Here is a 12,252-nt window from a genome sequence, read left to right as displayed (position 1 = left end):
GGTAATAGGGAAGCGGGCTGGGGTTGGAGCTGTGACTTGTCAGGTCTCCAGAGTGTCTGGGAAATGTATCTGTATCCACTGAGTTGGGGGCCCAGGGAGCTTCACGGAGAAGCAAGCAGTCACATCCCTCCATGCTCCACGTAGAAACATGCTGTTGATGGACGGAGCAGAAGTCACCATATGAGAGAAATCCAGCACAGCCAGCATGAGGCCACTGTGCGTTGAAGGAAAGTGACAGTTCCAGGGACCACGGGTGGCTGAGGCTGCAGATTTGTACTGACCAAGCGCTTGCTCGCGTCCCAGGCCCAGCAGCCCTGCTGGGGAGCCCATAACTGAGCCCACTGCCAAGGGAGGGCTTTCTCACTTCCAGGCACTGCTGAACTGGGAGGGAAATCTCTGCGTGAGTGGAAGCAAGGTTCTGGTGACCACGTGCATGTGACTTCACCTGTTCTCACTTGCTGGCGAGGTGACAGGGCTATCTGGGTGACAACAGGTTTGGAAGGAATTTTCACAGAACACCTGATGGCACTTTGGACACAGTGGACTGGACCTGCAATGACTCAGGGCTGCTCCCTGACCATCAGGGGTCCAGACTGGGGACTGTGGTTGCAGGACTCTTCTGAGAGATCTGCTAACTAGTTAAGATTCTGTGACCCAGACATGTTTGCCAGGGGCAGCTCAGGACACGGCTTATGGGCTCAGTGCTGGGCCAGCAAGTCCTAGGCCAGTCCAACCTCAACCACTGCAGGATGTGGCAAGCCCACAGGGGTGCAGGGGAGGGTGCCCTGGAGACTGGCAGAAGACAGGGCTGTGGGTACACGGGGAACAGGCTTGGAGCTGAGCCCTGGAACAGAGCTCTGAGGATGGCTGACATGAGCCTCCTGGCCAGGGCCCTTTGCTCTCTACTTCACATCAAGCCTTTCCAGCAGAGCCTCAGTGGCCTGTGGGCCTGGAAGAGCCTTCTCCATCCTCAGCTCAGGGCAAATCATCCATCGCTAGGATGACGATTATGTTGGCCACCACTGCCCTGCACGCCCTAGGGCATGCCACTTCCTCCATGAAGTGATGCTTTGGCCCTGAGCCATGCCAGCTCTTCTGGGAGACTCACTGAGGAGGGTTCAGCTCCAGATGGCCAGCCAGCTTCTCAGTGTCCCTGTCCTTCCCCACCCCCATCCAGGGAGGAGCTCAAAGCACAGTTGGGGTAGGGATGCGAGATGGCTCTGATGAGTCAGAAACAGGAGCAGGAAGTTTCTTCCATTATTTTTATTTTATCAGGCCTGGAGCAGACTTCAGATGGACAGGAGGGCTCAGAGCTGAACATATTCAAGTAGAACACGTTGGCACTAATGCAGACAGGCTTCCAGGGAGAGGGCCAGGAGGGCCCCATGCATCTGTCACAGCCACTGTGTCCAGAGGAAACTCAGCAGCAGGAGGAAGTTCTGTGAAGTCACCAGGGTTAGGAAGCTCCTGGGCTTGTGGACACGGCCCAGAGAAGAAAAGTTGGGCACAGAAGCTTTGCTCTCAGGAGGAATGGAGGAAGGATCAGGGTTGGGTGAGGCAGCCTGCTTCTCGGAGATCCATTGGGTGAAGTAGGAGACCTTGGTGAAGACGCTGGGTCTTATGGGCTCCTGGCAGGGCATACTCCAGCTGGACAGCCCAATCAGAAACCAGGTATTATTCAGCTGGCAGACGAGGGGACCCCCAGAATCTCCCTGAGGAAAGAGAGGGCATGAGTCATGGGGACCAAGATGGAGAAGAACATGCATTGCTCAGACAGTGTGAAGACACCAGAGTGGACTTGAGGAGCTCTTGTGGCAAGGTGGGGATATGAGTGAGTTATTCTCATCAGAATCACCCGGGCACTTTGAAAGGTCCAGACACAGGGTCCCACTGCAAACCTCCTGGATCAAAGTCTCAAGGGTGGGGACTTGGAGCCCATTTCACATCTACAAGAATACACAGGGGGACCCCAGGATCTGGATGCCAGGCCTCTGCCCTTCCAGCCCCATGTGGGAGAAGGCGCCCCCCGGTGTCCTCCAGAACGGCCATGGCAGGCTTGGAGACCTCTAGCTAAATCCTCTGCCTAGTACTGCATCCTACCTGGGACTTCGTTTTTGACTATTAAGAACTCTAGTTTTTCCTCGATTTCTTGATTAAGCGTCTTTAGAAAATACCAAGCTGTTGGATGTGCTCAGAGGAAAAGAAGTGACGCCCGTGTCCAGGCTGGTGGGGTGGCTGGAATTGCAGGGAATCCCAAGGGGCTCCCAGAAGAATGTGAGGAACTTTGAGTGTGGGATGCCAAGGCAGGAAGGCACCTCCCACCATGGGGTATAACGCTTCCATCCCACAGGGCAAAAGGTGGGGACCAAGGAAACACAGCACCCCTCCAGCCTCCTGTTGAATGAGCATGCCTGAGCACGCTCTGCGTGTGGGAGATGATGAGGTGACATGCAACACAACACAGACAATGCATCCCACACATCTGCAGACTCCAGATGTGGAACAGAGATGCCCAGAGGAGGGCCTTCAGAAGGTTTCTCTGACAAAAAGAAGGGAAGGGATGAGCAAGGCCTGACTCTGGAAGATGCAGGCAGAGGTGGTCAACATGCTTGGCATGGCTGAGGCCAGGGACTAGCAAGGCCAGCACCCAGCTCTCATCAGCCAGGGGCTGGGGTTGAAGGGAGCACTTAAGGACACTCAGCAGGGAAGTGATGTGACCTGAATCGAATTCTAAAAGGATGGCAGGGTGGTTCTGGGGCTGGGTGGAACACAGCCAGTGGGAGGACATGAAATGCTGCAGGGAGACCTGTCAGGACACGATTGTGGCAGCAAGGGTAACAAAGACAGGCAAGAAACGGTAAGGCACAGGGTTTGCCATGTATGGCCCTTCCTCTCCATCTAAGGAAAGAACGGAGCAAGACAAGAAAAGCAGGATGAGTGCCGAGGGGTGGTCCTTGGTGTGCTGGTGTCAGGAGAAGGAGGAAGAGAGCAGGAAACACAGGAGGGACCACCCTCCGAGTCTGATGAAAGATGCTGGAGGGTGCACTGCTGAATGGGGTTGGGAGGGTGCCCACCAGCAGCCCTGGTGAGACTGAGGCCTTTGGTTATTTTGATAAGAGCGGTCTGGAGGAATGGCAGGGGCAGAAGTCTGATGGAGTGAGCTTAGGCAAGAAAGAGAAGTGAGGAAGCAAGAGAGGGCAAGTGCAGACACCCTGGGGCCAGCCCTGTTGAGAAGGCAGGCAGAGAGTTAGGGCAGTGGGCAGAGGTGAGAAGGGTCATGTGGTATGTTTTCAGATGGCAGCATGTTTCTAGGAGACAGAAAGTGCTAGAAAGAAGGTGCAGGAGAGGGAGAGGAGGCTGTGTGAGGAAGCTTGTGGGGCCACAACTCCAGAGGAGGACATTGTTCCCCCAAGGTTGACCATGATCACGCTTTCTTTCCTTGGGCTGTCCACTTCCCTTTCTAGGCCTCGGTTTCCCCACCGTAAAATAGAAGCACTGCACAGAGTGGGAGAAGGCATTGACAGTGCACACACGCAGTATTGGACTCACAGCCCACAATTCAATTTGAAATAAGGGCAAAAACACCGTGGATAGACACAACAGAAAAGACAATGCCCATATGAAAATGTGCTTGCCTTCATTATTCAAATGCAAACGAAAAATGCATGCAATGGTTAAAATGAAAATGGTGGACAGTGTGAAGTCCTGGCAGCCACGCGGAGAAGCCATTGCTGGTGGGAGTGCAAATGGGTCCGAGCAGGTTGGAAGGCTGCTCTCCGGTATCTAGGAGAGATGAGCATGTGCACGTTTTATGGTACAGTAATTCTAGTCCCAGGGTTATACCCAAACAAGCTGTGAACCCACGTACACTAAAACACATGCACAAGGATGTTCACAGCAATGGCATCTGCAGTGGTCTCAAGCAGGAACTACCCAAATGCCACCAACACTAGAATGGAAAAGGAAAATTACAGTATATTCACACAACAATAACCAGGTAATGCTGTACAACAATATGACACACAACCAAAACTCCACACAAGATGGACAGACCTCACAGACCTGACTGAAGGGGACCAGCTGAGGGTGTGTCGTGTGAGATTCCATTTATGTAAGTCCTGACATGAACCCACAGGGCCTTAGCAGCCAGGTTAAGGTTACTCTGCGGTGACAGGAAGGAGGTATAAGACCGTTCGGATGCCTGTTACATGAATGTGTCAAGGTCTAAAAAAACACATCCAACAATACACTTGTAAAGTATGCCTTTTTCTATGTATGCTGTCCTTCAACAAAGCTCCTAAAAGTTATAAAGAAACTGGATGGGATAGACCAGCACCCTTTGGGGGCTTCTGTGCTTCAGCTCTGATGCTTCAGGATGGGGTGGGCCCAGGAAGAGGAAGTCAGGGGCTGGGGCAGGGTTCAGAGAAGACACAGAGGAGAGGTGACAGATGCCGCAGGAGAGGAGAGGCAGCCCACGTCACTTACTCGGCAGATGGACTTTCCTGTGTTGAGGTCCCCGGCACACAGCATGTCATCGTGTATAGAATAGGTATTGTTGTTGGGATCTGGCCCCTGGAAATACAATGCACAAACCTGATTGTCCATGACACCAACCTCTCCCTCCTGCAGCGTGTAGGGAGCAGACAGGAACCCTGTGTGTTGGGGGGAGAGAGGTTCAAATGTGGGGTGTACCCTGGGAGAGAAACCAGCTCCCTCCCTAACCTTCCTGCTAATAGAGATGCCATCAGTTCTAGCTGCCAGGACTGGGGAAGCCGTCAGAGATGTGCAAAGGTGAGGCGGAAAGACATCCAGGGCAGACGAGAGAGCAAAGGTGAGGGGCCCATGGTGGAGAGGACGAGGAAGGAGGTCATCGTGGCTGCAGTGGGGTGGGGGTGGCAGATGAAAAAGATGAGGCAACATCATAGCAGGGTCCAGAGCAAGCAGGGCATCCTCACCAGGATGTGGAGCTCGGATTTCATTCTGAGCACACTGGGAAACCACTGAAGGGTTATATTTAAAAAACAACGAATCTGGCTGCTATGTGGAGACAGAAGCGGAGGCACGGTGGGTGAACGCTGGAAGTCCTGGCTTGGCCAAAGTATGGCAGTGATGTCGCTAACAATGCCCAGTAGGGTTAGGTGGCGTGACAAACAAGGCATGGCCTTGCCTCTGAGCAGCACCTGGTCTGGGGCACTGCCCACGTGGGTTCTATTTCTAGATCTCGCTCACAGATCGGAGGCATCTTCCCACGGCAGCACCGTGTTACGGTGACAGCTCGCTCCTATGCAGTGCTTGCTGTGTGTGCCTCACATGTCGCTGGGCTGGCCCAGGCTCAGCAACTGTGGTCAGGGGAGGATACGGAGGGGGAAGGACAGCTGCCGGCTGAGACTCCCTTTGCTGTCATATGCTCCCTGTCCTGGTGGCTGCTTCAGCCTGTGACTTCCCTTCATGCCCCAACTCCTACCTTCCAACCTGTCTTGGAGAATCCTCCTTGCTCTGCCAGTTGTTCTTAACAAGTGACAGTCCATCCCAGGAGAGTGTCTTTGGAAATGTTGGAGAGTTGGCTGTTCTCATGACAAGGCGTTGTGACTGACATCTGTGGCCAGGAGCAGGGATGCTGGCTCGCATAGCAAAGAAAGTCCTGCCCCAAAGGCCTCCACTGAGATACTCTGCCAAATCAGGACCTACACATCATGCTAAATTGACATTCTCCTTTTTTTTTTTACTCAATGTTATTATTTTTCTAAATCAAAAGCATTCACCCTAGAGCAAAAATCTTTGCCCAACATTTCTCCTCTCTCGGTCTAAATGTATTCAAGCCCAGCAAGCTGGCAGAAAGGGCAAGTTTCACTTGAGTTAAGGGATGAGGGAAATGAGGTTCACAGATGTAAATGTTCTTAAGCCATAAATGCCCCATCTTCACCTCTCAGGCCAGAGAGCAGGCCTACCTTCATTTCCTTACTGCTGCCCCAAGTACCTTCTACAGCAGTGGAAGCTCAGGAGGTATCCTGAAGGGGCCTGGCCCAAACAGGGCCTGGGAGTCAGGGTGGAATCCTGAATGGCTGAGTCAAAGGGCTCAGGTGCCTGATTCCAAAAGTTAGAGATACTCAGACTGTTTTGAACCATGGACCGAAGGAAACTTGAACTGATAGCAGACATGCTCTCAGGTCTGGAAGGGCTCCACAATGGTCACTGCTCTCCCCCTTCTTCCTCAGCCCTTGCTCTCCTCACCTGCCCTGCCCCCACTTACGTTCCTCGGTGACCATCCCCCAGCCAGTTATCCAACAGGAGGTATGAGGGGGCAACTGTGTGTTAGGTCCCGGGAGGCAGACGGGGCGGATGTAGTCGGAAAAGACCACGGGCCGATACAGCTGCAACAGGGTGATGTCACTCCCCATGTAGTAGTGCTTGTTAAAGTCCGTGTTGACGATGACTCGGTACACCGATGCCTGCCCACTGTGTGAGGTAGGAGTTCTTAGCCGATGGTACCCTAGCAGGATTCTGTAGGCAGATGGATCATGGGACCTGTTGTGGGAAAGCTGCGTTATCACCCATGTCCTCTGGGTGCTGGGCCAGCATCCTCGCCCTGGCTGCCTCCCTCCCACCCCCTCCTCCTGGTGAGACCCCACCATTATTCAAAACCATTCTCTCTCCTCCCTTCCTAATACTGAGGGAGGCTTGATTGCTGTCCATAGCCTCAGCACATTTGTCCTTAGAAAGTTTCTGATGGCTTTCCCAGCACGCACCAGAATCAAAGGAGCAGAGCATCTTCATGCTGGAAAGAAACGTTGGGGGTACATCAAACTGTACCCTTTCAGTTTAGATGAGCAGAGACTTGGCTCATTTCCAGCTCTGACCAGAACCCTTGGAAGTTCTCAGGGCCTGGGGTGATTCTCAAAGACCCCACTTCCCAGCCCAGAATGATGCATCCCCCTCCTGTCCAGTCTTCACACGCTGATTTCTCTAAAAGCTGGTCCTCCCCTGTTGACAGGCACTCAACAAGCCTTTGTGGAGCAAATGGAGGAGTGCATGGAACTAAACTTCTCCTTGCTACTGGAACATGAGCAACTTTCCACCCACATGTCCTGCTTGGGCTGTCTCCCTACCCAGACTCCTCCCACAAGACCCCTCCAGCTCCAAGCCCCTCCTCCAGTGGGACCCATAGCGCTTCCTCTAATAATGGCTTAGGGTCTACCCTCTTGCACATTGTGGCCTCCCATCCTGCATCACAGTATTTGGGCTTGTGTCTCACTTTCCTGGTAGGATAAGAAACTTCAAGGTGGGTCCTGCATTTCCATGTCCCTCACAGTGGGCCTCACATGGGGCCTGGCACCTGTGGGTACTGAATGAATGAATAGAACCCAAGTGGGATCTCAAATCCAGCTGATGCCAGCAGCTCTATCCTCCTGACTTGGAGGGTGACACTCTCCCCACCCACTCTGGGCACAGAGCAAGCCCAGGATGCACCTGAGGGGCAGCCCACTCTCTTGACTGCCGTGTCCCATCTCCCCGGACAGAGGCCATCTGCTTTATGCCTCGCTCTGGCCTGTTGGGATGGTGGTGACCACAGCTCCTCTTTGGCACATGCTTCAACAGAAGTGACAAGAAGAGCTGGGTCCCAGGATGCCTCCAGAGAGAAACATGTCAGACTGTGCAAGTGGTCAGGACCCAGGGAAGCCTCCAGCAGTTGTGCTGGAGATGGCCTGTGGATAGCCTGGCTTGAAGGGGGCAAAATGCTTGTCCCCACCAGGGCCTGATGGATGCCCCCAGCCCTGGGAAGTGGGGGCCCTGGGACTATGGTTCCAACACAAAGCCTGAAGCATGTGGCCAGAGACACTACACACCCACCGCCATTTGCACAAGAGGAAGGTAAAGCTGAGATCTTGTGGACCCTCTAGAGCTGGGCAAGATGTAGAAACCAGAGCCCACCTTGAGTGGGAACAAGATTTAATTCCTTAAGTTTAGGGAAGATAAAGAGTAGACTGGAAGCACTTTCAATGGAACTAAAGTCTATTTTCCAGTATTTATTGATCATCACAGTTAGAGTTAATTTCCATTTAGCTATTTAAAAGTAAAGTACACACAGCTTACCAAAGTGTGAGGAGGCATCCCTGGAGGGAGAGATGAGGCAGATAGCCCCTGTCCTGGGATATGTGACCCGACAGTCAGGAGACTGGAGTCCAGTGGGGAGCAAGGATGGCCTTCCAGGGAGAGGGAACTGCTGAGTCAAAGGCAGGGGCAACAGTACACACAGAGACACCTGGTGGCAGCAAAGCCTGAACAAAGCCTGGGAAAAAAAAGGCTGGGACAACCTTCATCCCCTTCTGTTCTGCCCGTTTGTGCTCCCTCCGCATCCCACCCAGCAGCGGGCTGTGGGGAAGACGTACAGTTGGAAACAGTGGGCAGCTGAGGCCACCCAGTAGGCACTGATGAGGGCGGCTCCACAGATGTGTTGACCATTATAACGCAGGCTGACCTGCCATGGCCACCGCTTCTCAGGTGCGTCCCGGCCACCAAAGATCCTCCCAGTTACGGCAGGCCGCCCGCACACTGTGGAGACAGTCCAAGCCATCAGGCATCAGTGTTATGGATGTCAACCTCGGTGCCTCTAAATGTCAGCATCCGTAGGGCCCAGCGCCACCACAGCCCATCCTCCCACTTCACAGCTGGGAAATCCACGGCCCCGGGTGAAATGACATGGCCCACATGACAAAGGGCCACCTGGCTTCGCTGTTGATGGCAGCGCTAAGGAAGCAGCCTGCGGCTCTGGAGGGGCGGGAAGGGAGGCAGCTGCAGAGGGTCTCAGCACACCAGCCGGGAGCAGAGGTCCGGGCTGGGAGGTGGTGCTGCTCCAGACACTTTCCCAGACCTAGTTCACGTGACTAGCACACCGCTGTTTGAAGTCCCGGAAACTGAGGCCTTCCAGAGTGATGCCACTGAGATGAAGTGGCTACGTCCTTCTCCTCCAGCCCAATATTCTAGAGAGACTGAGGCCAAATGGAACATACTCTGACAATTCCCCTCTGAAAGCAGTACTTCCTCATTCCCCAAATGAAGAGGGTGCGGGGCCCGACAGGTACCGGCCTGGTCAGGACTCCAGTCCTTGGACTGAGGACGCTTGAGATCTAGCGGGAAGAGCCGGCGGGGAAGATGGCCCTCCCTTCCCCCACCTCCCATGACCCCCAGGGACCCAGGGACTCCTGAACCCGCTGGGCAGGTAGAGGTCCTACCTGTCTACCGTCGGGGTGGGGGGGCAGTATGGGGAGGGGAGGGACATATGAGGGGAAAGCGACCTTGACCCTCTTGCCCGCCTGCCCACTCACCCTCTTCAGCGCGCAGTGGTGGTCCAGCTGTGGCTGGCTGTGACGGTCCGGCTGTGGTGGTCCCAGCCACCTCAGTGTGCAGCAAGAGTGAGTGTAGGTACAGCAGGATGACAGCCAGGGTGCAGGCTCCCCACCAGCCTGGACCTGAGCCCCCCTTGATCTCCATGTAGCCAGTCCTGCATCTGCGACCTGACTGAGCGGACAGCGGCTCACGCGGGCCCTGGGGCATGCTGGGAAACCGCCTCCTTTTGTGGGCCACACCCCTGACCTGGACCTGACCACCTGCCGCTCGCGCACACACAAGCGCGTGCCATTGGAGAAGCAGCGTGCCACGTGTGTCCGGAGCTCTCGCAGCCATGGTCCGTAGAAGGCAGTAATCACTGGGAGCCCCCAGGCTGATGTGGGAAGCATAGGGCACATAGGATCCCTGCGTCCAGGGACCCCAGTTTGCGGGGAGACATCAGGGCAGCTATGGCACTATGCCAAGGAATAAATACCAATGCTCAGAGGTCAGGTGCTTGTATAAGTGTCACCAAATGTGTCCAACTTGCTTTCAAGATCCAGTGCACTTTGCACTCATCTGTTCCTCTGCCCCCACTCCCCATGTGATCAGGTCAGTGCCACTAAGGGTAACATCCCTTTCTCAGACTCACATGTTGTACTGTACAACATGACATAATCATGGGGTGGATACTCACAGGTCTTTCCCACACTCAACAGGAGGGAATTATACAAGAGTATGGGTCATTAGGGGGTCCAGCCATTGACCTCTAATGGCTCATGTCCTTCTCAAATGCTAAATCATTCACTATGCGTCAAGGTCCCCAGGAGTCTCATCCCGTTAAACTTAAAATTCGAAGTCTCATCTGTTGGAGGAGGTCATCAAGAGGAGGTAATTGCAGGTTGACCCTGGAGCCGGACCTGGGCAATTGGAGGCTCCTCACCCCTCCCCCGCCCTTGGAATGTAGGTTTTGCCCACCGTGGGTGCTGCTCCAAGGATGCAGCCCTGAGAGAGGAAGGTGTTGGTGAGACCATCTGGACAGTTTACATGACTGAACCCAGTTAAGACCTCTATGTAAACATTAAGAATCTAGGGAGTTGGGGCTTCCCTGGTGGTGCAGTGGTTGAGAGTCCGCGATGCAGGGGACACGGGTTCGTGCCCCGGTCCGGGAAGATCCTACATGCTGCGGAACGGCTGGTCCCGTGAGCCATGGCCGCTGAGCCTCCGCATCTGGAGGCTGTGCTCCGAAACGGGAGAGGCCACAACAGTGAGAGGCCCGCGTACTGCAAAAAAAAAAAAAAAAAAAGAATCTGGGGAGCAGGTGCAGAGATCTACTTGTCTTGGGGCCACCAAGTTCTTTAAAGCTTAAAAATTTTATTATAAATTCACTTGAAATAATAGAGACTTACTGTAAAAATTATGAAGAAAATAATAATTGTGGACACTTATCATGTCCCTTTTTACAGAAAGTAGCACATGTTTGCACTGGAAGAGTTCTATCAGGTTACTTCCTGCTAGTAGAAATCTGAGGGTCCAACTTTCATTTTGTACTTTCTCTGTCCCTTTCAGTACAAGACAGCAGTGTTTCTACTGACATAAACTTCTCAAGAACCTTGTTGTGGATTTCACTAGGTTTCACTCCATTAGGCAAAGCCATATCCACAGACTGTTGAGATAATTCCTTTTCTAACTTGGCCTCCTGTTGAGATGTTATGTATATATCACCACAATAAAAAGCTGGGAAAAAGGTAATATGACTGTCTCAAATACGTCTAGAGACATAGAGGAAAAGATTGGAAAATTTGAAGAGAAGTTGGAGGAAGTGAACAGAATAGGGAGGGAGGCGGGGATGCATGATGACTGAGCTCAAAGGTGGCACCAAGTGTGGGGAAGTAGAGACATTGCAGATGCTAAGGGTGACAAGGGGCAGGATGCAGGACACACCAGGCAGGTGGGTCTGAGGACAAAGTCAACCTCCCACTGGGGTTGCGAGAAAACTCTTTTCAGGGAACACTGGGAGATGAAAGGGATTTTGGCGAAGCTGGGGTCCAGGGGATTTGCTCACCATCTAGGCTGCATCTGATGGTGTGATCTTCACAACTATCAGCATACCCAGTTTGCAGGTGAGGAAACTGAATCCAAGGATAACCAAGCCTTATACATGGAATGCAGGGCCAGCACTCAAGCCCAGGTCTGCTGCTGGCTTGCCCTTCTGTGTTCTGCTCCTGGTCAATCAGAACTCCAATCATTACCCTTCCTGCCCCAACCCCAATCTGTTTCCAGGGAAGTGCAGAAGATAGATTGTGTTCAACCTGTGGCTGTAACCAGGCTGCTGCCACCTTGAGCTGGGTAGGTTTGGAGAGGAGGAGAGTGCTATGAGAAGTGGCGGGGTGCCGGGAAGGCTACGGGCACCTGGAAAGGAGCAAGCACCCTGAGGCTTCACAGCCACCTGGGGGGATAGACTGTGCATAACCCCTTCACAAACGAGGAACCAACATCACTGAGAGGCAAAGTGACCTGCAGGCAGGGTCAGTGCCAGGACTGGGCCCAGCTAGCAGGCATTAGAATCCATGACAGTAACCACTGCCCCACACAGTAACAGTAACCTGTCTCTACAGGCTTGCAAAGTGCTGTGACAGGACAGCACCCCTACCTTTTCTAAAACTTTCAGTATAGTTGATTTACAATGTTATATTAATTTCAGGTGTAAAGCATAGTGATTTGATATTTTTATAATTATACTCCATTTAAAGTTATAAAATATTGGTTATATTTCCTGTGTCCTACAATACATCTCTGCATTTTATTTATTTTATACCTAGTAGTTTGCACTCCTTAAGCCATTTCCCCTACCTTGCCCCACCCCCAAGCCCTCTCCTCAGTGGTAACCACTAGTTTGTTATCTGTATCGATGACAGTTTCTGTTTT

General features: G+C 53.0%; 1 protein-coding gene across 1 annotated transcript; it reads right to left on the bottom strand.

The window, feature by feature from the left end:
• Nucleotides 1–1,394: 1,394 nt before the first annotated feature.
• Nucleotides 1,395–9,489, bottom strand: LOC309825398 (serine protease 40-like; the record flags this gene model as incomplete). Its single annotated transcript, XM_082658928.1, has 5 exons — nt 1,395–1,712; nt 4,486–4,652; nt 6,251–6,525; nt 8,388–8,550; nt 9,324–9,489. The coding sequence occupies 5 exons, from the start codon at nt 9,487–9,489 to the stop codon at nt 1,395–1,397; spliced, it is 1,089 nt and encodes a 362-aa protein (XP_082515054.1).
• Nucleotides 9,490–12,252: the final 2,763 nt, after the last annotated feature.

The sequence above is a fragment of the Grampus griseus genome (assembly GCF_964374135.1).
Source record: "Grampus griseus genome assembly, chromosome: 7".
NCBI lineage: Eukaryota > Metazoa > Chordata > Mammalia > Artiodactyla > Delphinidae > Grampus > Grampus griseus.
Note: the sequence above shows the minus strand (reverse complement) of the source record. Positions and strands in the feature narration are given on the sequence as shown.